At 38.3% G+C, this 26,591-nt stretch overlaps 1 protein-coding gene across 1 annotated transcript; it reads right to left on the reverse strand.

Annotated features, from left to right (window-relative positions):
• Positions 1 to 11,955: 11,955 nt before the first annotated feature.
• ch25hl3 (cholesterol 25-hydroxylase like 3) lies at positions 11,956 to 18,396 on the reverse strand. Its single transcript, XM_053610503.1, has 2 exons — positions 17,811 to 18,396; positions 11,956 to 13,684 (listed from the first exon to the last, which is right to left on the reverse strand). Exons 1-2 carry the CDS (start codon positions 18,248 to 18,250, stop codon positions 13,330 to 13,332), a joined length of 795 nt encoding a protein of 264 aa, XP_053466478.1. The 5' UTR covers positions 18,251 to 18,396; the 3' UTR covers positions 11,956 to 13,329.
• Positions 18,397 to 26,591: the final 8,195 nt, after the last annotated feature.

Raw genomic sequence — 26,591 nt, forward strand, 5'->3', positions numbered from 1 at the left:
TCAAAGGCGATTCTCTCCGTATGTTATGTTCGGTATGTATCAGAGTGTTCGGGTGTGTAAAGCATCCGTTCGTAAGCTGATGGACAGATGACGGCTTTATTAAAGGGAACTCGGGACAGTTTACACGCACGAACACGCTCCAGCTTCCTGTAACGTGTAACGTTATACACATCGCTCTTTATGATGGATCTCTGTAACAGCTTCTTGTCTTGTTTTCATACAATCGTTGAAATTTGAACATCGATCGTAATCTGCTGGTGTCTTTGTAGTCTTTAGGAGAGAGAGAGAGACGATTTGACCTGATTTTAAACTTTATTTCAACTTTATTCCGCGTTTTTAAGTAGCAGTGACGAGGCCTGCTGTCAGGCACGGAGGAGTTCAGATGATCCGGTTTGGGTTTTGGATCGTGAATTCAGGTCATGTTTTTTTGTTGTTGTTGTTGTTTTTAACAATAGACACACAGGAAGAGAGATGAACTCGAGATAAACTTGAGAAGGATTTAAGAGCTAATATTTTGATCAGACGGAGACAAAACACTGGCTGTTCTCTCAGCAGCTGAGTTTCACAAAGATGAGCAGAACAGGAAATAGTGTATTATAAATATTATATCCTCTGGCAAATGTAATGAGATCGAAAAGCACACACACACACACACACTGAGGGTGGATGATTACATTTAAACACTTTGTACTATTGTGTTTTGATTCCCCTGGGCTTGTAGCTCCCATGAACAGCAAGACGTCGGGTGGAGGCTTCGCTCGACGTGTCGTGCACGTGTTCGCTCGACGTGTCGTGCACGTGTTCGCTCGTGCACGTGTCCACTCGACGTGTTGTGCACGTGTTCGCGCGACGTGTTGTGCACGTGTTCGCGCGACGTGTTGTGCACGTGTTCGCTCGTGCACGTGTCCGCTCGACGTGTCGTGCACGTGTTTGCTCGTGCAAGTGTTCGCTCGACGTGTCGTGCACGTGTTCGCTCGACGTGTCGTGCACGTGTCCGCTCGACGTGTCGTGCACGTGTTCGCTCGTGCACGTGTCCGCTCGACGTGTCGTGCACGTGTTCGCTCGTGCACGTGTCTGCTCGACGTGTCGTGCACGTGTTCGCTCGTGCAAGTGTCCGCTCGACGTGTCGTGCACGTGTTCGCTTGACGTGTCGTGCATTTGAACACGCTGTGCGACCGAGTTTGCGATGGGTTGTTCCGAACAAGGCGTGTCCGAGTCCATTTATTTACGAGGAACGGCAAATCTTCTTGTGGTCATGGGGGGAAGGTCGTGAAACTTTAACAGCGCCACCTGCAGGACTGGAGTACTTGTACAAGTATGTCCTTGACGAGAGCAGGCACCCTCGTAAGCTCACCGAGGTCTTCACTCAACAATCACGTTAATATTTAGATCACCTCGCGGATTTCTAGTTGGATTCTGATCTGGGTTCGGGTTTGGTCTTTCAAAAACCTCGATCGTCGTTTGATTAGTTCCACTGTTGATTTGGATGTGTGCTTTGGGTCACTGTAGTGCTGAAAAGTACAATTCCTTTTCATCTCCAGCTTACTAGCAGACACCTGAAGGTTTTGCTCTGAAAGTGGCTGGTATTTGTAGCTATTTACGATTCCCTCCATCTTGAAAAAAAAAACCCCAGTTCTGGACTGAAGAAAAGCAGCGCTGAAGCATGATGCTGCCACCAACATGCTTCACCGTGGGGATGGTGATCTTTTGGTGGTACCAAACAAACCTTTTGGAATGGGTCTCATCAGACCATGACACATTTTGCCACAGGGTTTGGGGTGATTTAGTTGCGCTTGGATGTTTTTTGTGAGAGAGCTTCCGTCTAGCCGCCCTGCCCCGTAGCCCAGACATGTGAAGGATACGAGAGATCGTTGTCACATGCAGAGTAATCAGTACTTGTCAGGTATTCCTGCAGCTATTTTAATGTTGCCTGGAAACCTCCCTGGTACGTTTTTGCCTTGACCTTTTTTGTAAATTTTGAAGGGACGTCCTGTTCTTCGTGATGTCACTATGGTGCTCCATTTGTCTTCACTTGTTGATGATGGCCTTCATGGTGGTCCATGGAACATCTAATGTTTTGGGAGAAATTTTTTTATTTTTTTTTATACCCCTCTCCTGATCGATACCTTTCAACAAATGAGATACTGTCCAGGCTTTGTACGGTCTTTGTGAGCGGACTTCAGCAGTCCGATGATACAAAGATGTGAAGAAAATCCAACAGCAACAGCTGGTCTTTATTTAGGGTTAATCAGAATCATGTCATTGATGACTGACAGATGTACGATAGTTACTTTTGAACATGAGATTGAATGTGATTGGTTCATTCTGAACACAGCCACGCCCCCCAGTTCTAAAAGGGTGTGCACAGTTTTAACCTGCAGCAGGGTTATTGTAAAAAATAAATAAATAAATAAATAATTCTATTTTTCCTATTTCTCCTTATTTTTTTTTTACATCAAACTTACAACTTAAACCACTTGGTAAACAACTTGCCATTTTAACAGGGGTGTGTAGACTTTTTATTTTCCACCGTACCTCTTATCTGAAGATGTCTTTTGTCGCAGAAACTATGTGCCGGTGTTGAATTAGCTATGAAACACTGTTAGTCTGATCCAGACTAGAGCTGATGAACTGTCCTCTTTTATTAGACTCTCCTGTGGGAAGCACCACTGGGAAAAAAAAAAGTCCCCAGCTTTACAAAAAGGATGAGGTCGCCGTTATGTAACCGTCCCAGAAGCCTATGGTTTTACATTTCTGCAAGAAGTACAAGACAACATGCTCCAGGCTGCAAGCAAACATGTCCGTGATTCCTTTCCGAAATATTGAAGTGTAAAATGAGCCTTTTTGTAAACCCCTTTTCCATCTCTTGGAGAGAGAAAGTCCCCGTGTGTAAAGTTTTTCATATTGCTTTTATTTCCTACAAGTCGCTGTTTTACGTTAACGTGGACGGACTGGGCGATCGGAGTCTGGATCCGAGACCTCGTCCCATTTTTCTTTTTTTTTTTCTGGGTGTCAGGAAAGTTTTTTTTTTGTTTGTTTTTCTTCTCACACCTGGAGCAAGAGAAAATTGTCTCCTGGCATGAATGTGTGTGCGACTCGTTATGTTAGTGAGAAAGAGAGAACAGCTCTCTCTCTCAGGGTCTTCACAAACTGTTGGACCCCACAATCAGCTGTTTGTTAAACGGATATTTTAGGATAGATTGCCCCACTTCATCCTTACTAATTCCTATATATCCTATTATACTTCTTATACTTATATATCCTATTATACTTCTTATATATCCTATTATACTTCTTATACTATATATCCTATTATACTTCTTATGCCTATATATCCTATTATACTTCTTATACTATATATCCTATTATACTTCTTATGCCTATATATCCTATTATACTTCTTATACTATATATCCTATTATACTTCTTATGCCTATATATCCTATTATACTTCTTGTACTATATATCCTATTATACTTCTTATACTATATATCCTATTATACTTCTTATACTATATATCCTATTATACTTCTTATATATCCTATTATACTTCTTATACTATATATCCTATTATACTTCTTATACTATATATCCTATTATACTTCTTATACCTATATATCCTATTATACTACTTATATATCCTATTATACTTCTTATACTTATATATCCTATTATACTTCTTATACTATATATCCTATTATACTTCTTATACTATATATCCTATTATACTTCTTATACATCCTATTATACTTCTTATACTATATATCCTATTATACTTCTTATACTATATATCCTATTATACTTCTTATACATCCTATTATACTTCTTATACTTATATATCCTATTATACTTCTTATACTATATATCCTATTATACTTCTTATACTATATATCCTATTATACTTCTTATACATCCTATTATACTTCTTATACTATATATCCTATTATACTTCTTATATATCCTATTATACTTCTTATACTATATATCCTATTATACTTCTTATATATCCTATTATACTTCTTATACTTATATATCCTATTATACTTCTTATACTATATATCCTATTATACTTCTTATACTGTATATCCTATTATACTTCTTATATATCCTATTATACTTCTTATACTATATATCCTATTATACTTCTTATACTGTATATCCTATTATACTTCTTATATATCCTATTATACTTCTTATACTATATATCCTATTATACTTCTTATATATCCTATTATACTTCTTATATATCCTATTATACTTCTTATACTATATATCCTATTATACTTCTTATATATCCTATTATACTTCTTATACTATATATCCTATTATACTTCTTATATATCCTATTATACTTCTTATACCTATATATCCTATTATACTTCTTATATATTCTATTATACTTCTTATGCCTATATATCCTATTATACTTCTTATACTATATATCCTATTATACTTCTTATATATCCTATTATACTTCTTATACTATATATCCTATTATACTTCTTATACTATATATCCTATTATACTTCTTATATATCCTATTATACTTCTTATACCTATATATCCTATTATACTTCTTATATATTCTATTATACTTCTTATGCCTATATATCCTATTATACTTCTTATATATCCTATTATACTTCTTATATATCCTATTATACTTCTTATACTATATATCCTATTATACTTCTTATATATCCTATTATACTTCTTATACTATATATCCTATTATACTTCTTATACTATATATCCTATTATACTTCTTATACCTATATATCCTATTATACTTCTTATATATCCTATTATACTTCTTATGCCTATATATCCTATTATACTTCTTATATATCCTATTATACTTCTTATATATCCTATTATACTTCTTATACTATATATCCTATTATACTTCTTATACTATATATCCTATTATACTTCTTATATATCCTATTATACTTCTTATACTATATATCCTATTATACTTCTTATATATCCTATTATACTTCTTATATATCCTATTATACTTCTTATACTATATATCCTATTATACTTCTTATATATCCTATTATACTTCTTATACTATATATCCTATTATACTTCTTATACTATATATCCTATTATACTTCTTATACCTATATATCCTATTATACTTCTTATATATCCTATTATACTTCTTATGCCTATATATCCTATTATACTTCTTATATATCCTATTATACTTCTTATATATCCTATTATACTTCTTATACTATATATCCTATTATACTTCTTATACTATATATCCTATTATACTTCTTATATATCCTATTATACTTCTTATACTATATATCCTATTATACTTCTTATACTATATATCCTATTATACTTCTTATACCTATATATCCTATTATACTTCTTATACTATATATCCTATTATACTTCTTATACCTATATATCCTATTATACTTCTTATACTTATATATCCTATTATACTTCTTATACTATATATCCTATTATACTTCTTATACTATATATCCTATTATACTTCTTATACTTATATATCCTATTATACTTCTTATACTATATATCCTATTATACTTCTTATACTATATATCCTATTATACTTCTTATGCCTATATATCCTATTATACTTCTTATACTATATATCCTATTATACTTCTTATATATCCTATTATACTTCTTATACTATATATCCTATTATACTTCTTATACTATACATCCTATTATACTTCTTATACTATACATCCTATTATACTTCTTATACTATACATCCTATTATACTTCTTATACTATACATCCTATTATACTTCTTATATATCCTATTATACTTCTTATATAACCTATTATACTTCTTATACTATATATCCTATTATACTACTTATACTATATATCCTATTATACTACTTATACTATATATCCATGTTTTTAAGACAGGGAAGTCTTAAAAACACTCCCAGTTGCTAACACGAGCGTTGCTAACACTTTCACTGAAGCAAAAACATGTGGTTTATGTTATAAAAGCCATGTTTATAAGGTTACACCGGATGTATACACACTCTCAACTCACAATTCAACATACTTCAAAACATCAGCAGCAGCACCGGCAGCATGTGTTCAAAACAAACATTTATGGGATACACAAATATGGCGTTTAATTTATTCATGAATATCATCCCTTTAAGGTGCAAGGAAAAACACATTTCCACACGAAGGACATCGGAGGAGACGCAGCTTAATCGCTACTTAAAACGTAGCTTAATGCTGCGATGTTCAAACACTTACATCAGTTTATTCATTTGACAAATCGCAACTTTGTCTCCATCCCACACACACATTACACATTTCATAACCTCGATTTACTGTCTCGTGGCCAAGCTTGTAGCCTCATACTCGAAAAGACTCGGTGCCAAAAGGTGATTCAACAAAGTATTGAGCAAAGGCTGTGAATACTTATGTACATGTGCTTTTTTTTGTTCTTTATTTTGAATAAATTTGCAAAGATTTCAAACAAACTTCTTTCACGTTGTCATTATGGGGTATTGTTTTAGAATTTTGAGGAAAATAATGAATTTAATCCATTTTGGAATAAGGCTGAAACATCACAAAATGTGCGCTGTGAATACTTTCCGGATGCACTGTATATACATATATATATATATATATATATATATATATATATATATATATATTTAACAAAAATCCACACACACATTTAAAATATTTTTAGATACAGTTCCGCAGATGTGCTGTAATTGTTGAGAAACGCACGTCTCGACACTGTTCAAAATGGTAGTTTTCTTCTACTCAAGAAAAATCTGGCATCTTCGGAGGCTTGAAAAACATGCAGGCGATTTTAATAATCTGAATGAGGAGCTCAGAAACTCTAAGTGCGCGTGTAACCCGACTCTGAATACAAGAAACTTTCCCCACGTAAACATGAACATAAATTTTGAGCTTAAATCGTCTATGCCCAGTCGTCAGTAGTTGGGTTTATGACTCATGGTTCATTGCCCCCTAGTGGAAAAACAAAGATTTATTTTAAGCTTTCAATTGAATGATTTTAAAGCTGATTTTAATGTATAACACAAATTCTGAATTCATTCGGTGGGTGGGATTAGAAGCAGTTCATTTCCTGGTAAGGGTGGCAATGGAACCGGACCTTATTCTGGAAACTCTGTTTGCAAGGCATGTACGTACACACACACACACACACACACACACACACGGGGACAATTTAGAGTTGTCACGCTGCATAACAGCATGTTTTAGACAGTGAGAGAAAACCAGAGAACCAGAGCGGTGCTAAGCCATTCGCGTGGTAGCTTTTTTCCTATGCATTTCACACATGCCGGTTTTCAAGCCAGCAGTCTGATAAGATTTCTTTTTAATAAATGTGAAATCCAAGAAGAAGAATAAAGGGATGCTGTCCACATGTTTTAGTCCCCCTGCAAGCATTTTAAAGCTAACCGCACTATTGCTAGCAATGCTAACATATATCAGTCTGTTTAATCTGCATAAAAACAAAGTTTGTGAGGTGTTGACTTGGTGGGGGCTTTTCCATGCTGGTGCTTTTGTTTGTGTGTGTGTGTGTGTGTTTGTAGGCCAACCCAGGGCTTGCGCCACCTATAGGCAGAGTAGGCAATTGCTTAGGGCCTCGGGCTTGGAGAGGAGGCGGGGCCTCCACAACCATCACATCACTATACGCTAGTCCACCAATAAAGACAGGCAGCGAAAGACTCGGCTCTTTCGTCTGTTGGATATAGATGACTTGTCACTCACCTGTAATGAAATCAGTTAACGTCAGTGTTTTAACGTGGGTCCCAGCCTCTGAGTGTATGAAGAGATAGGGTACGATGCACAAAATGTCGGGGCGGGGGTTGGGGGTGAGGGCGCACCAGATGTCTAGAACCGGCACTGGGCCTACGCATGCTTCTGTGAATGACTCCATGTGAATATGCTAAGTAATGCAAGATGTTGAGCGTCTTCATCCACCTCCACACACAGCTGACCTCACCGGAGAATCAGCTCTTGTATAAGGCATAAAACACGCCGTGTCACGCTGTTAGCGGAAAATAATCAATGACAAGGTGGTGCGAAGAAGCAGAAATCGATTCTTTTCCAATAACCGCACGACGTGGAGTGTTTTATTTATTTATTTATTGTAACATTTTATTTGTTATGCATTTATAGTTACATTTAACAAAAGTACGGCGAAACGAGTACGATCCTGTTCTCGGTTAACTCAAACTTTTCTTTTTTCTCTCTCTCTTTATACAAAGACGGGAAAAAAAAACCCACCAAAACAAAACAAGACCAAACCACAGCTTGTCAAACCACAGAGTGTAAACGCCCCTGCTGGACTGGATTCATGAGTACTATCAGACTAAAGCCCATTTCCAGCATATACCAGTGCCATAACTTTAAATTAGAAGAAACTACAGGCTACAGTGGAACAGCTGAAGCTCCATGGAAGTACAAATAAAATGTTTAAAAACCCTTCTTAAAAAAGAACAAAGCTCATAGGTGGGATGAGGAGACGAGCCTTTTCCAGAAGGATACAAATGAAATATTATTCAACTGCTCATGGCATGTTATAATCCATACTAAAAGCTGATGATCTCAGTAAACCTCCAGCAACCTAAAGCGAGAGTCATCAAAACATCTACTGGCTTGGAGAATTCGACTTCACACCACAGCGCTGTCTGCTGATACCAGTGCCATAACTTTGCACTGGACTTAATAATTTAACTGGACTTAAGGGTTAAGAGTTAAGGTTAAGAGTTCTTTGGCAACGGAAACGACAAAAATCCTGAAACGTTAATCAAATACAAAACATCTGCTGTCTTTTTAAACTGGGGTTATTTAGAATCTGTAATGTAGTTCATTAAAAAAAATAATAAATGGGACTAACTCTAAACATCCGAGATCACACTCTGTCTCACTTCACGGTGAAACAACTCATCTGGTATTCCAGTAGAAATTCACACTATGGTCATGAAAGAAAAACCCAAATCAGTTAAATGTAACTGATACTGTGTTTCGGTGCGAAAAAAAACCCCCTTTGTTTAGCCTTCCGAAAACGGACGAAATTAGGAATCGGCGGTTCCTGAGCAGTCCAACCTGAATGTTTGCTGGAACCTGGGCGAATACAACGCAGGCTACGAACAAAGGCTACTCCTGAACTGTTGGGCGATTCCCAGTCTAGCGCTCGGACAATCTAGCGCTCACGAATCAGAACCTGTAAGTATGAAGTATCTGCTACTGACTGCTCAACCAAGTTGCTTCAGTTTTTTTTAATGTTTGTTTGTATGTTGGTGGTCTGGCATTGATTGTACCTGCTGTTGTGATTGTATCTTGAAACGGTTTATAACAATCGAATCACAAGAATCTTAGCTTTCCAAAGATATATCGCATGAGTACCTACGTCCTCATAACACAGAAGCTGTGTACAGGGCATCGTTTTGCGAACCGCCGGCGGGGCGTCGGCATTTACCTCGTATCTGAAAGGTGAGCGAGATACAAAATATAAACTCACCGCTGTGAAACCTTCCGCTCAAGTCGTGTTTGCAAAGTTGGTTCTTTGAATAGTAAGCAGTTTATTTTATTCTTATAATAGGCCTACTTGAAACTCTAAGGAAACCATCTGTTTAAGTGTTCTACATAGAACACTTGAGGGTTTCACCGGGGGGGGGGGGGTACTTAAAAATTAGGGTTTTATACTTAGAATAGTTTTTCTATAACCTTTTCTACAAAGAAAATCATCTCTTGCAGGATTCTGCATGAAAGGTTCTCCCAGAGAGACAATCTAGACTCATTAGAATGTTAGATAGAACCATTTACCTTTTTTTTCTTTTCTCGCTCCAACAGATCCTAAAGGTTCCTCAGGGCTTCACTGGATAGCAGTTCTAGAGTGCTAGATTTATTTTTATTCTACAATAAAGGTTCGTAATAAACTTACATAATAAGGTTCCGCCCTTCTGAACTGGACCAGGGGGTTCTTTATCCCACAGAGTTTGTGCATTTCCTGCTCTAAATGATCTGCCATGACTCACTACAGTGCTGAGAAAGAGCTGATGAGTGTTAAAGAGAACGGTTCTCCAGAGTAAACTTCATTTACTCTTCCCGCTAACACACGTCTGATTCAACACTAGACTATTTTGAAGAGAAAAAAAAAAGACATACATAACATTAACTACATACTTGTTTGAAAATATAATTACAAAGTTTTTTAACAAAATTTTAAGAAAATACACAGAGATGTTTTTTACATTAATAAACTCAAAATATTCTCTATTTCCCGTGACAGGAAGTGAGGACGCCACATCGGAAAGTTTTTCAAACGGGGAAAATCGAGTAACTAATTACTAACGAGAGATGTGGGAAGGAGCGGGGCTTCCGGAGAACACTTACGCAACTGTCCGTCATTACATATAATTCATCAGCACACTGGAATGTTTTTTATTTTTATTTCAGTATATGGTTTTTACTCCCCGCCCCCCGCCCCCCGCCCCCCAACAGTATTTCTACACATGGACAATCCATTTACTGTTTGATATAAGCAATATTTATTTTTTTTTTAACTATTTTTTAAGTCCAAGTTTATATATGTCATTCATTTTTAAGTAATAAACAATATGTAAAGAATCTGGATGTCAAGTAATTTATGCATGAAAGGGTGAATATTGATTTCTCTGGCAGATTTAAGCCTTTCACACACATCATGATACTTCAACTAAATGATATCCTTATATACAAAATACATTAAGGTTGTGTTTTTAAAATTATTTTTATTTGAAGATTTAAGTACGTCCTGAGATATTTGTACTCTTTAAAACAATACAAACTATAACTGTACAAAAACATGACAGTTTCAGGACAGCCTGCTGTTTTATTATTATTTTGCGTTAATGTCAGACAGAAAAGAACACGTCACGCCTTGATCCAGACATCAGTGCATATAAACACAGATATTATTTACATTCGAGACAGAGGGGACGAGTTGTATGTAATAGTTAAAAGCACATTTTAAAGAAATGCTATAAAGTAAAAACAGAAATCAAACATCTAGAAAAAGCAGTAAACAATCCTTTACTCTTTATTTTAAAGATGGTAAATCCGTTGTCTCAGGTACGCTTTTTTATGCAGTTTTGTAAGGAAACTGGTTGGGGTAGTAAGCTGGTAAGTGTTTTGGAGAATCGGACAGTTCTGGAGACTCTCGCACTTTCTTCGGTTTGAAACCCGACGGCCTTTATCATTATTTCTGTCTGAAAAGAGGTTTATTACGTGTTATGCTACAGCGCATCTGAATTCTCGACTCTGATTGGTCAGAACGTGTGCGTTTATTTTCGCGTAACAGCACGGCTCGGACGGTAGCTCCGCCTGTAACGTAAACGACGGGTCTATTGTATATTAATGCGCTCGTTCTGATGCGTTAGCGTTTCTATACCTGATGTTTGCTTAACATTTATGGAAGGAGTCTCCAGTGTCAGTCAGATGGTACGTTTTCCGACATCTTCGGGACAGAGGAGTTTTACGATTTTTTTCTCTTTTTTTGGGGTTTCTCAGTAACATGACAAGCTGCGTTTTTTTACTGTGATGTCCTATTAACTTCGAGTCAGAGAAGAAAATAAAGAGACGCCGGTGAAGGAAAGAGTGTTTATAGCTGCTATAATGTAAGTGATGACAGGAGGACCAACGAGCGTCTCGGATGTTCCAGGACGTTAAATCTTAACTATAAACTGTTTACGTGAGTGATGTGTTGTTCGTTAATAAATTAAACACTAATTGTTAGTGAATCGCTTTGGTATAAGCGGAATAACACTCTCCAGACAGGAAAACAATCCACTTCGGCCTGGTAACAGTGTTACTCCTGTTGTTTTCGTTGTTGTTGAAAAAATAATGTTTGTATACCTACAAATTGCTCTTTATTTATAATGTAGTAATGCACAAGACATCATATAAACATCAAAGATATGTTTATGCAAAGAAATTAGCATTAAAAAAAAGAAATAGGGGGCTAAGACTTTTGCACAGTTCTGTATGTAATAAAACAATGTCTCTTCAATATAAAACTCGTGTAGATTAATTAATGCAGGAATCAGTACAGGTGATTATAAGAGTGATGACATTATAAAGGTCGGTTTAATCGACATCCTTCGGGTTACTTCCTGTACAGAACACACGTGAAGTGACGTGAAGCATAATTACATTTCTGAAAGAATTTCCCCCCCAAAAGAGTCCATCATTCTGTGATTAGTTCACGTTCACTTAAAAATATAATCATTTAAAATCAAAAATAGATAAAATTTTTTTAAATCAGACTGATGTGTCACGGGCTGAAATGACGGTTAAAATGAAATGGCCCACGAAGGAGCACCGGGGTTGCCAGGTCCACAGTTTCCACAGTTTCCAGCACAGTGGCTGGAGAGGAAAAAAATAGTCAAAAGGAGGTGGGTACTTTGATAGGATCGCCCCCCCACCCCCAAAAAAGCGTTTATTCCAAACATCGCGGTGTTACAGTCAGGCTCCGCCCACATGTATAAAGATACCCGCCTGATCCATCCTGATCCCCTACATCTGGTTGGAGTCATCATCACCTGAAAACCACTCGCTGCTGCTGAGGATGACCCCACATGGTGCCGCCTAAACATCACTGATTACTGAGGACGGTACGACTTCAAAAACAGTGAAGATGGCTTTCGAGCTCAAACGGTTTTACACAGTGGAGAAGTTCAACAAAACAGACTTCATGTACGAACTGTAAGGAATTTTCATGGCTACACAACTGCACTATTTAACCATGTAGTATTAGCGCATTTATAGAAGGGATTTATTTATTTATTTATAATCGCACTATCCGGTGTCACCCAGATAAGGATGGGTTCCTCTCAAGGTTCCTCATATCGCCTCAGGGAGTTTTTCCCTCACCGAGTCGCCTCTGGCTCGCTCGTTAGGGATAAATAATAATCCTGGGTTGATGTATTTCTGTAAAACTGCTTTGTGACAATGTCCAGTGTTAATAATTGCGCTATACAAATAAAACTGATTTGAACTGAAAACTGATTTGTACGAGCAAGCGGGCCAGTAGGTGGTGCTGTTGAACACATCTGTACGCACGTACGCAGGTGCGGAGTTGACTAAAACGAAACAATGAAATGATTTCAGCGCGAATCTGCGCGTTATAATCTCCCCCCAGTCATGGACCAAAAAATATGAAACGTAACCTCCTGGACACGTGGACATGATCTTAGTGCAAGTCAGCGTTCGCAGGTTGTTGTTTTTTAAAGAAAATCCATATCCACATCTCCAGCTCCTTCCAAAACAAACATCCGTTCACGCGTGTATTGCCGTACCAAATATGAGGTCCCAGTGTGTGAAGTACGGTGCATAGTTCCCGGTAACGTGCTGATGATGGGCCTGGTGGAAAGGAGCTCCTCCGAAACAGGGCAATATCCTGTGGAGAGCCCAGGGGAAATCGTAACCACAGTGGTCCTCCACCGCCAGCCAGATGTTGAGCAGATGGAAGAGGATTTTGCTGACCGGATGGCAGCCCACCACCACGGTGCTGAACATGGCCAACACCTGCTGAGAGACGAGCTCGATGATGCTGGAGTCCTGAGCCGCCAGTGCGAAAGGGTGTACGTTCGTGTGATGAGACTGATGGAAGACCTTGAAGAGCCAGGGGTTTCTGAGGAACAGAATGGGTGGGGGATTACAACGAATAATACCACAGCACTGTTCAATTCTCAAATCTGATTGGTCAGAAGGTGTCGATTGATTTCTATAGCAGCAGATCTAACAGTAGTCTACACTCTTAAAAATACAGATTATTTTTAATGTTTTTTTTTTTATACAAAGAATCTTCTTCACATTGTATAGAGTTCTCAAGTTGAGCTGTATGGTACTTTGGAGATTTAAAAAAAAAAAAAGTTCTTTATGGTTCATCATGGCTTCTTCAGAGCATTGTATTGGTTCAAGGTGTCATCCCTTAACACGTTAACGTGAACCCTACTGTATAAAGTTCTCCTGGAAGGCAACACTCTTAGGAATCTTACTTTGGTTCCTTAAAGCACTAACTAAGGATGTTTTTTTTTTTTAAGAGAACTTATGATAACATGGTTCCTTGTGGTACTGCTGTGAAGAACCATTGCTGTGAAGAACCATTTCTGGTTTCTTTAAAGCACCAGTGAATAGACGGTTCTCTAAACTTGAACTTGAGAGAAAAAGGTTCATTATGCAACTTAAAAGTGTTCTCCTATGGCATCAGGCTGAAAACAAAACCCTTTTCGGTTCTAAATAATAATAATAATAATAATAATAATAATAAACAACTTTATTTTATAGAGCACCTTTAAAAGCAGCTTCTTAAATCACTGTACACAAAATAAGCAGTACACAATTATTTCTTAAAAATAAAAGTTAATAAGAACAACAATAATAATAATAATAATAATAATAATAATAGGAACCTTTATTTATTTATTTATTGGAACTTCTTTTTATTCCATTTTATCAAGTGCAGCCGTAGAGTACAGTTAGTCATTCAGCGATGTAGCACAGGTCTACATGTCTTACAGGGCAGTCCATGGCCTCCAATATCCTCTCAGTGTCCACACATATTTCCCTCTCATGGGTCAAAATGGTAAGATGCATAAACAACAGTAATGCGTGAATAACATCATGATGGCATTCAGATTTAGATAACAAAGGAAATCGACTCTGACTCCTACAGCAAGTCACATGAGAAAATATGAGACGATCGGGGACCATTTCACTGAAAATATTTCTGTTTTTAGTTGTAATTTTGCAGTTATATATCCCATGTAATAAACATCCTTCACCCTTTCCCTCCATCGTGATATCGTGGGGGGCTGCGGCTTCAGCCAGGAGACCGTAATCATCTTCTAAGCTATTAAGAGCAAGACTCTCAGTAAGAATATCGTATTATTGCTCTCCACCTCCTCCGGAAGTAAATAAATATAAGTAAGAAGATGGTTCTAAAGGCACTTCTACATGTAAACATTTTTCAATTTCATTTTGTATGCTTTGCCGATATTCTGTTAATTTTGGACAGTCCCAGAATGAGTGTGTGTGTGTGTGGTCTCCCGCCAGGCCGCAGCCCCTCCAACATGGATCTGATCCGTCTTCAAATTTTAAGGTAATAAGGAGAGTTCTGAAAAATCTCATCTTGACTTTCCATTCAAATTCCCTCCAAGTGGGGCTGTTTGTTATTTTGTGTCCCTCTCCTCTTTGGATAGCCATTTATTAATGATTTTGAATGTAGTAACGGGGAGCTCTACGGGCAGGGATCGGAACAGAAAGAGCAGCCTCGGCAATACGTTCATTCGTATGGTTTCCACTCGGACCATTAGAGATAAAGGGAGTGATTCCCATCTCGTCCAAGTCAGTTTTTTTATTTCACCCAATAATTTCCCGCAGTTAGCCTTAAATAGCTGTGATGTATCCGGGGTTATGAAGATTCCTAGGTATTTAAAACCTTGATTAGACCAACGGAAGTTAAATCTTCCCGTTAGTTGTGCTGGCCAGCGCGCCACCGGCATCATTGCTTCAGATTTCGATTGGTTGATTTCATATCCCGAGAGTTCTCCGTATTCCTTTAAATTTCTGATTAGCGAAGGGATAGAGGAGGCTGGATCACTAATATATGTCAGGATGACGTCCGCGTAGAGTGAAATCTTGTGTTCTGTTTGACCCTCATCTTTTATACCCTTGATAGTCTCATTTTGTCCTATTAGTGCTGCTAAGGGTTCAATATTTATGGCAAACAGCAAAGGGCTGAGGCAATCACCCTGGCGGACCCACTCTCGAGGTGGAAAAAGTCAGCGCAACATCCATTCACCCTTACACGTGACTTGGGGTTTGTGTATATAACCTTTACCCAATCCACAAACTTTGGGTGGAAGCCCATTGCAGCCAATGTTTTATACGGGAATTCCGATTTACAGCATCGAATGCTTTCTGCGCATCAAAGCTAATTAACATGGAATTTTTCTTACTTTTCTTGGCACATGTTCTAATATTTAATGTTCTCCTTAAGTTGTTGGCTCCCTGTCTGTCAGGGATAAAGCCTGTCTGATCCGCCTTAAACAACTTTGCTATAATTTTTTGCAATCTTTCTGCCAGGATACTTGTTAGTATTTCTTGATTGTTACATAACAGGCTAATTGGTCTATACTCCTCACAGGATAATAGGTCTTTGCATTCTTTATGGATCACTGAGACAATGGCCTCAGACCATGTAGCTGGTGGGTCTTCTTTGGAAAGGGCGTGATTAAAAACCTTAGTTAGTACTGGTACTAAATCATCAACGAAGCATTTATAGAATTGGATAAAAAGTAAGATGTGGCAATCTTTAAAAATATATATATATTTTTAAGTTAAGTGTTGGTACATTGCTGTGCCAGAAGAGGAATAAAACACACAGGTTTTCAGGAAAAGAATCCACTTCAGAGTGGTTACAGTAACTCCAGTGCATTATGCCCACTTAATAACGCTTATTAACTCTTAATAATACTTAAGAACGCTTATTAACTCTTAATAATACTTAAGAACGCTTATTAACAGGATTTATTAATGTTGTGTAACAGCTGAACCGTGCTTCACGTCTACACAATGTCAAGGTTGCGAGTTGCAAGTCAGTACTCGTGTTTCAGATCTGAGGAATGTAATTATCCTCCTCCTCAGAAGTCATGATCTCCTGAATGTTATCTTATTGTTATGAAGAGAAAACATTAGATGTTAAATATTTCATCTGGAAAATTATATGGAGCATGTGCGCAAAAAAAAAAGATCGAAAAAAGAACCAATTTAAAATGTCAAACTGAGCTAATTAATTAATTACTTTTGTAACGCCACCTGGGGGTGGAATATGATATTATTATAAAATATATACACTCTTAAAAAAAAAAAAAACCGCTAGGTTGAGGCTTTTGGGTCATTTAATCGGGCTATTTTCTGAGTCTGGGGTAGTTTTTTTTGGGTAGTTTTATGTAACCCAACCACTGGGTTAGTGGCTGGGTCATTTTCACTGACAGTGAAATATCCTACACACTTTTTTTGTGTTCTTACTATTTCAACACGCTTCAAAAGTAAACATCATGCACTGCTTCCTCAGTGTTGGTGTTACACTATTAGCGTCATGTGTTTATGTTGGCTGTGACTGAGGCTATTCTATAATTCTCTGAGTCTGCATTTTATCTCTGAGGCTCCGAGTCTGTATCTTATCTCTGAGGCTCTGAGTTAGTGTTAGCTGTCTGGATGCGGTCACCAGTAGGGACGAGTAACACTAACCGCGAGTTAATAACATTACTGTAGTGTACAACTCGTGGTAATGTTAGACATTCCCATTACCTTTGTGAGAGTTAACAATGACGTAATGCAGAGCGGGTTAAGGTTAACTACATTCAGCAAGTGTTTTGGACACGGTAAGCTGTAGTAATTAGCATTAGGAGGATGGGTTGGAGCCGTGTTTCTTCATGTGTTCGGTGAATGTTAATGCTGGGTAACAGGTGCAGGCAGTCAGTGGCTAACGGAACATAGCGGCTAGTTCAGTAATGTCGAAGCCAAAAGTTCTTCACGAGGTTAACGTGACAAAAAGAGAGGATGGGGTTTAGGTTGTAATGTTTCCTCCGTCTCGGTCATGTTGACTGACTTAATTAAGTTGTGTATATACAAAGTACATCATGCAAGGCGCGAGCTTAACTTTAAACGTATCAATTGTTGCAAACAAAAGAATTGTTTTTGTTTGATGTTCAGAAGAATTGATCCCAGATGTGTGAAAGCGGAAGTCTCACCTGTGCACGGTGTAGTGCATGAAGAAGAAGGTGGTGTCGAACACGAGCAGGCATGAAAAACACTCCGAGCACGCGACGAGCAGCGACGGCGCAGCAGCAGCAGCCGCGCGCTCGTGCTGCGCGAATCCGGCGTACCCGATCCACGCGCTCACCGGCAAGATGCACAGCGCGTACTTCCACGAAATCCGCACGAGGCAGCGAAACCAACGGCGCAGGCTGACAGGCTTCCCGTGGATCCTGTACCGACTGATCCACGGCACGCGCGGGCCGAGCACATCGAGCCCGAGGAAGAGCGCCGAGAGCAGGACGTGAACTGAGAAGGCCAGGCACGCGCTCCACAGCGGCGTCGCGCGCTCTCCCGAGCGCTCGCGTATCTCGTCCCAGACGGGCTGCAGCAGCGGAGCGCCGCACGCGGTCGGAGAAACGACACCGTATAACATGTTCTTAAGAGCTCAGATGATCTGCACGGCCTCTGGTGGCATCAGTGAGAGTTCTCCTTTCGTTCCTCTCGCGCACGGAGCTGCACCGATTTCTGTAGCGTCTGTGCCTTTATAGGATACTTTAAGAGTGAGTGTGCGCGCGCGTGTGGTGTTTCCGGATTGCCCCCCATCATTATATTCAGACTCCTGCTGAAAAACTCACTCATGACGTCACTTTGCATATTCATTCTACATTTGCATATCACCGAAGACAAAAGAACATTACTGATTTATTATAGAAGTCATTAAAATAAATGACTGTAAGAAGTATACTAGGATATAAAAGAAGTATAATAGGATATATAAGTATAAGAAGTATAATAGGATATATAAGTATAAGAAGTATAATAGGATATATAAGAAGTATAATAGGATATATAGTATAAGAAGTATAATAGGATATATAGTATAAGAAGTATAATAGGATATATAAGAAGTATAATAGGATATATAGTATAAGAAGTATAATAGGATATATAAGAAGTATAATAGGATATATAGTATAAGAAGTATAATAGGATATATAAGAAGTATAATAGGATATATAGTATAAGAAGTATAATAGGATATATAAGAAGTATAATAGGATATATAGTATAAGAAGTATAATAGGATATATAGTATAAGAAGTATAATAGGATATATAAGAAGTATAATAGGATATATAGTATAAGAAGTATAATAGGATATATAAGAAGTATAATAGGATATATAGTATAAGAAGTATAATAGGATATATAGTATAAGAAGTATAATAGGATATATAGTATAAGAAGTATAATAGGATATATAGTATAAGAAGTATAATAGGATATATAAGAAGTATAATAGGATATATAGTATAAGAAGTATAATAGGATATATAAGAAGTATAATAGGATATATAGTATAAGAAGTATAATAGGATATATAGTATAAGTAGTATAATAGGACTGTTCGGTCCGTGCGCCATCATGCCTTTGATGGATCTTCTCAGGGGTTACAAGGCCCCCTTTTTCCCCCCTTCATCCAGACTGAAAACCATATAAAGGTTGAAGAATACGTCGAGCCATGTTGCACGATTCCCTTAAAGCTGTTTCTAATCATGTTTCCCACAGATTCTGACAGAAATGTCCCCAGAGGAAAAATTCCTTTTTATCTACGAATATCTGTCTAAAATAAACAACACCGTGTGTTCAGTTTAAACATTAAACTTTGTCTGATGGTATTTAACCACGTTAATCACACTATATTATTATGTGTGTTGACTGTTTTCACCACTGCAGCAGAGTCTCACTGGGGGTCAGGGTACAGTCAGTTCTCCAGAATTCCACCGGGGGTCATTACGGTATTGTTTTTACGTCATTGCACAAGACTGCAGTGTCAAAAAAGGTTCAATGAAACATTCTGTACGTACAACGTGTGCCTCCTGTTTGTGGAAGTCATGTCTGGGATTTTCTTTTTAATTCTGCACTGAAGCTACGAGGGTAATATCAACACCTAACATCTGTGGTGTAGATAAATCCATGCCCAAATCTCCTTATACCTTTAGCTACTTTACTACATGCCTACAGCCCCGTAAACACACTTTTACTGTTATAAGAATAAGAATGTTTGTTTGTTTGTTTGTTTGTTTGTTTGTTTGCTTAAGTGCCCTTTGGTGCAATTAAATGCATTCATAGAATTGTTAAAAAAAAAAAAAACAGAAAAAAAATTACATTTTCAATATGATCAGTTTCATTTTATAAATAAAAAATAATATTATCATCATGATTATTATTGGTGATGGTGGTGGTGATCATGTTATTGTGGGTGTTATTGTTGGTGGTGGTTGTGATGGTGTTGTGGGTGTTGTTGTTGGTAGTGGTGTTTGGTGTTGTTGGTAGTGATGTTGTTAGTACTGGTGTTGCTTATGTTCGTGTTGTTGGCAATGTTGGTGTTGTTGGTGGTAGTGGAGGTGTTGTTGATGTTGGCAGTGTTTTTGTTGTTGTTGGTGGTGGTCTTGGTGGTGATGGTGTTGTTGGTGTTGGCAGTGTTTTTGTTGGTGGCGGTGATGGTTTTGTTGTTGATGTTGGTGGTGGTGTTTTTGGTGGTGATGGTGGTGATGGTCTTGTTGTTGGTGTTGATGGTGGTGTTGGTGGTGTTGGTGGCGGTGTTGTTGGTGGTGGTGGTAATTGTGTTGTTGTTGGTGTTGATGTTGGCAGTGGTGTTGGTGATGGTGTTGTTGTTGGTGGTGATGGTGGTGGTGGTGATGGTGTTGTTGTTGGTGTTGATGTTGACAGTGGTGTTGTTGGTGGTGATGGTGGTGGTGTTGTTGGTGTTGATGTTGGCAGTGGTGTTGGTGGTGGTGTTGATGTTGGCAGTGGTGTTGGTGGTGATGATGTTGTTAATGTTGGTGGGGATGTTGTTGTTGGTGGGGATGTTGTTGTTGGTGTTGATGGCGGTGTTGTTGTTGGTGTTGATGTTGGCAGTGTTGTTGGTGGCAGTGTTGGTGTTGATGTTGGCAGTAATGTTGGTGGCGGTGTTGGTGTTGATGTTGGCAGTGGTGTTGTTGGTGGTGATGGTGTTGTTGGTGTTGATGGTGGTGTTGTTATTGGTGGTGGCGATGTCAGTGGTGTTGGTGGCGGTGTTGGTGTTGATGTTGGCAGTGGTGTTGTTGTTGGTGTTGGTGGGGATGTTGTTGTTGGTGTTGATGGTTGTGTAAAGGAGTTAGTAGTTCTCCTCTGTACTTCAGACATAATCTGTTTTTTTTGTTTGTTTTTTTGTACAGAATTCCAAAACCTAATCCAGTGTTATCTTCAGTGCAGTGTTAACTGAGGTAGGTGTAATTCTCCTGATTCAGCAGCCTTTCCTGTTTTTGTACTATTATTTGATTTTCTTGGCTGATGTTTTTCTCTGGAGTTTAACTAGGATGAATCAAAACCAGAAATTCCCAGGTTTGTGCCACATGGCTAAGAAATCTGGAGCCTACTCAGGCACCCACTGTTTTCATTTTGACTCAGACTCAATGTAAAATACCCAGAGCTAATCATTGCATTTAAAGTTCACCAGAACGTACTGACATGGTGGCGGTAATGTGTGGATCACCGAAGGTTAATCTACAACCAAAGTAGATGCGCTGGAGTAAACAAAGACTCAGCATCTCCTTCGCTTCCCTAGAAATCATGAACTCTATCTAATTTGAAAAATCCTCTTTTGATCATTTGCTAACAATAACTAGCTGTATTGGCGTGTTTTCGTTGCTAATACTAGGTTAGACTAACATCAATTCCAGAAGCTAAAATTATCTGGCTAGGCAGTGAGTGAAATTCTAGCAAATGGTAAATATTGCAAACTTACAGAGATTATATGATGTTTTCAGGCAAAATGATGCCTATAGAACAAAAATCATCTACTAACAGTAATAAAAATTACTTTTCACTTCAAAACATCACATCAATAATTCATCAATCAAAAACTTTTGCATTCTTAATTCACGTTATTAATACTTGAGGTTTTTTTTACTTTCACTAGAGTAACCGTTTTGCACTGGATACTTCCACTTTTAACAGAGTAAGATATTGACATATTATCTATACTTTCACTTCAGTATTCAGTCTCAGTACTTTCTCCACCTCTGGTCCTAGGACCGCGAGCTCATCTGAATAGCCTGTTGGGAAATTTCAGTCAATCATCTTTATGCAGGAAGAGCTCCCCCTGGTGGCTGGCTGATGTCAAGCTTCATTTATTAACACAGAGTCCATACTGTTGAAGTTTGGATGTCTGGTCACTGCTTAGCCTATCAGTTGCTTGCTAAATCCTGGCTAATGGTGGCCAAGGTCATTGTTTTGACAGCAGTACTGAAGTTAATGGGCACTCACAGAGTATTAAACAGTACCTTGTTTGTCACTGGAGTGGTACTCTTAAAAGTATGTAAATCAAGCGTGTCATTGGTCAAAATATCGGACTCTTCAGAGTAGTTAGTCCTCAGGACGAAAGTCCAGAAACCATGACTGTAAAACAGTGGTCTTTAAGCGCCATGACAACATTTTAAATGAGTTTTAACGATATGATACATTCATTGAGCTCGGTGAAACGAGAGTAAAGATACAGAAGATGTACCCTTGAGGATCCCACCCCAATAGTCCTGTTTAATACCATGTTAAGCTTAAAATAAATCTTTGTTTTTCCACTAGGGGGCAATGAACCATGAGTCATAAACCCAACTACTGACGACTGGGCATAGACGATTTAAGCTCAAAATTTATGTTCATGTTTACGTGGGGAAAGTTTCTTGTATTCAGAGTCGGGTTACGCGCGCACTTAGAGTTTCTGAGCTCCTCATTCAGATTATTAAAATCGCCTGCATGTTTTTCAAGCCTCCGAAGATGCCAGATTTTTCTTGAGTAGAAGAAAAATACCATTTTGAACAGTGTCGAGACGTGCGTTTCTCAACAATTACAGCACATCTGCGGAACTGTATCTAAAAATATTTTAAATGTGTGTGTGGATTTTTGTTAAATATATATATATATATATATATATATATATATATATGTATATACAGTGCATCCGGAAAGTATTCACAGCGCACATTTTGTGATGTTACAGCCTTATTCCAAAATGGATTAAATTCATTATTTTCCTCAAAATTCTAAAACAATACCCCATAATGACAACGTGAAAGAAGTTTGTTTGAAATCTTTGCAGATTTATTCAAAATAAAGAACAAAAAAAAGCACATGTACATAAGTATTCACAGCCTTTGCTCAATACTTTGTTGAATCACCTTTTGGCACCGAGTCTTTTCGAGTATGAGGCTACAAGCTTGGCCACGAGACAGTAAATCGAGGTTATGAAATGTGTAATGTGTGTGTGGGATGGAGACAAAGTTGCGATTTGTCAAATGAATAAACTGATGTAAGTGTTTGAACATCGCAGCATTAAGCTACGTTTTAAGTAGCGATTAAGCTGCGTCTCCTCCGATGTCCTTCGTGTGGAAATGTGTTTTTCCTTGCACCTTAAAGGGATGATATTCATGAATAAATTAAACGCCATATTTGTGTATCCCATAAATGTTTGTTTTGAACACATGCTGCCGGTGCTGCTGCTGATGTTTTGAAGTATGTTGAATTGTGAGTTGAGAGTGTGTATACATCCGGTGTAACCTTATAAACATGGCTTTTATAACATAAACCACATGTTTTTGCTTCAGTGAAAGTGTTAGCAACGCTCGTGTTAGCAACTGGGAGTGTTTTTAAGACTTCCCTGTAGGACTGTTCGGTCCGTGCGCCATCATGCCTTTGATGGATCTTCTCAGGGGTTACAAGGCCCCCTTTTTCCCCCCTTCATCCAGACTGAAAACCATATAAAGGTTGAAGAATACGTCGAGCCATGTTGCACGATTCCCTTAAAGCTGTTTCTAATCATGTTTCCCACAGATTCTGACAGAAATGTCCCCAGAGGAAAAATTCCTTTTTATCTACGAATATCTGTCTAAAATAAACAACACCGTGTGTTCAGTTTAAACATTAAACTTTGTCTGATGGTATTTAACCACGTTAATCACACTATATTATTATGTGTGTTGACTGTTTTCACCACTGCAGCAGAGTCTCACTGGGTGTCAGGGTACAGTCAGTTCTCCAGAATTCCACCGGGGGTCATTACGGTATTGTTTTTACGCCATTGCACAAGACTGCAGTGTCAAAAAAGGTTCAATGAAACATTCTGTACGTACAACGTGTGCCTCCTATTTGTGGAAGTCATGTCTGGGATTTTCTTTTTAATTCTGCACTGAAGCTACGAGGGTAATATCAACACCTAACATCTGTGGTGTAGATAAATCCATGCCCAAATCTCCTTATACCTTTAGCTACTTTACTACATGCCTACAGCCCCGTAAACACACTTTTACTGTTATAAGAATAAGAATGTTTGTTTGTTTGTTTGTTTGTTTGTTTGTTTGCTTAAGTGCCCTTTGGTGCAATTAAATGCATTCATAGAATTGTTAAAAAAGAAAAAAACAGAAAAAAAATTACATTTTCAATATGATCAGTTTCATTTTATAAATAAAAAATAATATTATCATCATGATTATTATTGGTGATGGTGGTGGTGATCATGTTATTGTGGGTGTTATTGTTGGTGGTGGTTGTGATGGTGTTGTGGGTGTTGTTGTTGGTAGTGGTGTTTGGTGTTGTTGGTAGTGATGTTGTTAGTACTGGTGTTGCTTATGTTCGTGTTGTTGGCAATGTTGGTGTTGTTGGTGGTAGTGGAGGTGTTGTTGATGTTGGCAGTGTTTTTGTTGTTGTTGGTGGTGGTCTTGGTGGTGATGGTGTTGTTGGTGTTGGCAGTGTTTTTGTTGGTGGCGGTGATGGTTTTGTTGTTGATGTTGGTGGTGGTGTTTTTGGTGGTGATGGTGGTGATGGTCTTGTTGTTGGTGTTGATGGTGGTGTTGGTGGTGTTGGTGGCGGTGTTGTTGGTGGTGGTGGTAATTGTGTTGTTGTTGGTGTTGATGTTGGCAGTGGTGTTGGTGATGGTGTTGTTGTTGGTGGTGATGGTGGTGGTGGTGATGGTGTTGTTGTTGGTGTTGATGTTGACAGTGGTGTTGTTGGTGGTGATGGTGGTGGTGTTGTTGGTGTTGATGTTGGCAGTGGTGTTGGTGGTGGTGTTGATGTTGGCAGTGGTGTTGGTGGTGATGATGTTGTTAATGTTGGTGGGGATGTTGTTGTTGGTGGTGATGGTGTTGTTGGTGTTGATGGCGGTGTTGTTGTTGGTGTTGATGTTGGCAGTGTTGTTGGTGGCAGTGTTGGTGTTGATGTTGGCAGTAATGTTGGTGGCGGTGTTGGTGTTGATGTTGGCAGTGGTGTTGTTGGTGGTGATGGTGTTGTTGGTGTTGATGGTGGTGTTGTTATTGGTGGTGGCGATGTCAGTGGTGTTGGTGGCGGTGTTGGTGTTGATGTTGGCAGTGGTGTTGTTGTTGGTGTTGGTGGGGATGTTGTTGTTGGTGTTGATGGTTGTGTAAAGGAGTTAGTAGTTCTCCTCTGTACTTCAGACATAATCTGTTTTTTTTGTTTGTTTTTTTGTACAGAATTCCAAAACCTAATCCAGTGTTATCTTCAGTGCAGTGTTAACTGAGGTAGGTGTAATTCTCCTGATTCAGCAGCCTTTCCTGTTTTTGTACTATTATTTGATTTTCTTGGCTGATGTTTTTCTCTGGAGTTTAACTAGGATGAATCAAAACCAGAAATTCCCAGGTTTGTGCCACATGGCTAAGAAATCTGGAGCCTACTCAGGCACCCACTGTTTTCATTTTGACTCAGACTCAATGTAAAATACCCAGAGCTAATCATTGCATTTAAAGTTCACCAGAACGTACTGACATGGTGGCGGTAATGTGTGGATCACCGAAGGTTAATCTACAACCAAAGTAGATGCGCTGGAGTAAACAAAGACTCAGCATCTCCTTCGCTTCCCTAGAAATCATGAACTCTATCTAATTTGAAAAATCCTCTTTTGATCATTTGCTAACAATAACTAGCTGTATTGGCGTGTTTTCGTTGCTAATACTAGGTTAGACTAACATCAATTCCAGAAGCTAAAATTATCTGGCTAGGCAGTGAGTGAAATTCTAGCAAATGGTAAATATTGCAAACTTACAGAGATTATATGATGTTTTCAGGCAAAATGATGCCTATAGAACAAAAATCATCTACTAACAGTAATAAAAATTACTTTTCACTTCAAAACATCACATCAATAATTCATCAATCAAAAACTTTTGCATTCTTAATTCACGTTATTAATACTTGAGGTTTTTTTTACTTTCACTAGAGTAACCGTTTTGCACTGGATACTTCCACTTTTAACAGAGTAAGATATTGATATATTATCTATACTTTCACTTCAGTATTCAGTCTCAGTACTTTCTCCACCTCTGGTCCTAGGACCGCGAGCTCATCTGAATAGCCTGTTGGGAAATTTCAGTCAATCATCTTTATGCAGGAAGAGCTCCCCCTGGTGGCTGGCTGATGTCAAGCTTCATTTATTAACACAGAGTCCATACTGTTGAAGTTTGGATGTCTGGTCACTGCTTAGCCTATCAGTTGCTTGCTAAATCCTGGCTAATGGTGGCCAAGGTCATTGTTTTGACAGCAGTACTGAAGTTAATGGGCACTCACAGAGTATTAAACAGTACCTTGTTTGTCACTGGAGTGGTACTCTTAAAAGTATGTAAATCAAGCGTGTCATTGGTCAAAATATCGGACTCTTCAGAGTAGTTAGTCCTCAGGACGAAAGTCCAGAAACCATGACTGTAAAACAGTGGTCTTTAAGCGCCATG

The sequence above is a fragment of the Ictalurus furcatus genome, chromosome 22 (assembly GCF_023375685.1).
Source record: "Ictalurus furcatus strain D&B chromosome 22, Billie_1.0, whole genome shotgun sequence".
In the NCBI taxonomy this organism is placed as follows: Eukaryota; Metazoa; Chordata; class Actinopteri; order Siluriformes; family Ictaluridae; genus Ictalurus; species Ictalurus furcatus.

Coding starts and splice junctions, on each gene's coding strand:
- ch25hl3 (XM_053610503.1), bottom strand. CDS start 18,250: ATGTTATACGGTGTCGTTTCTCCGACCGCGTGCGGCGCTCCGCTGCTG. Junction 13,685..17,810: donor ATGCACTACACCGTGCACAG/GTGAGACTTCCG, acceptor TCTGTTCCTCAG/AAACCCCTGGCTCTTCAAGG.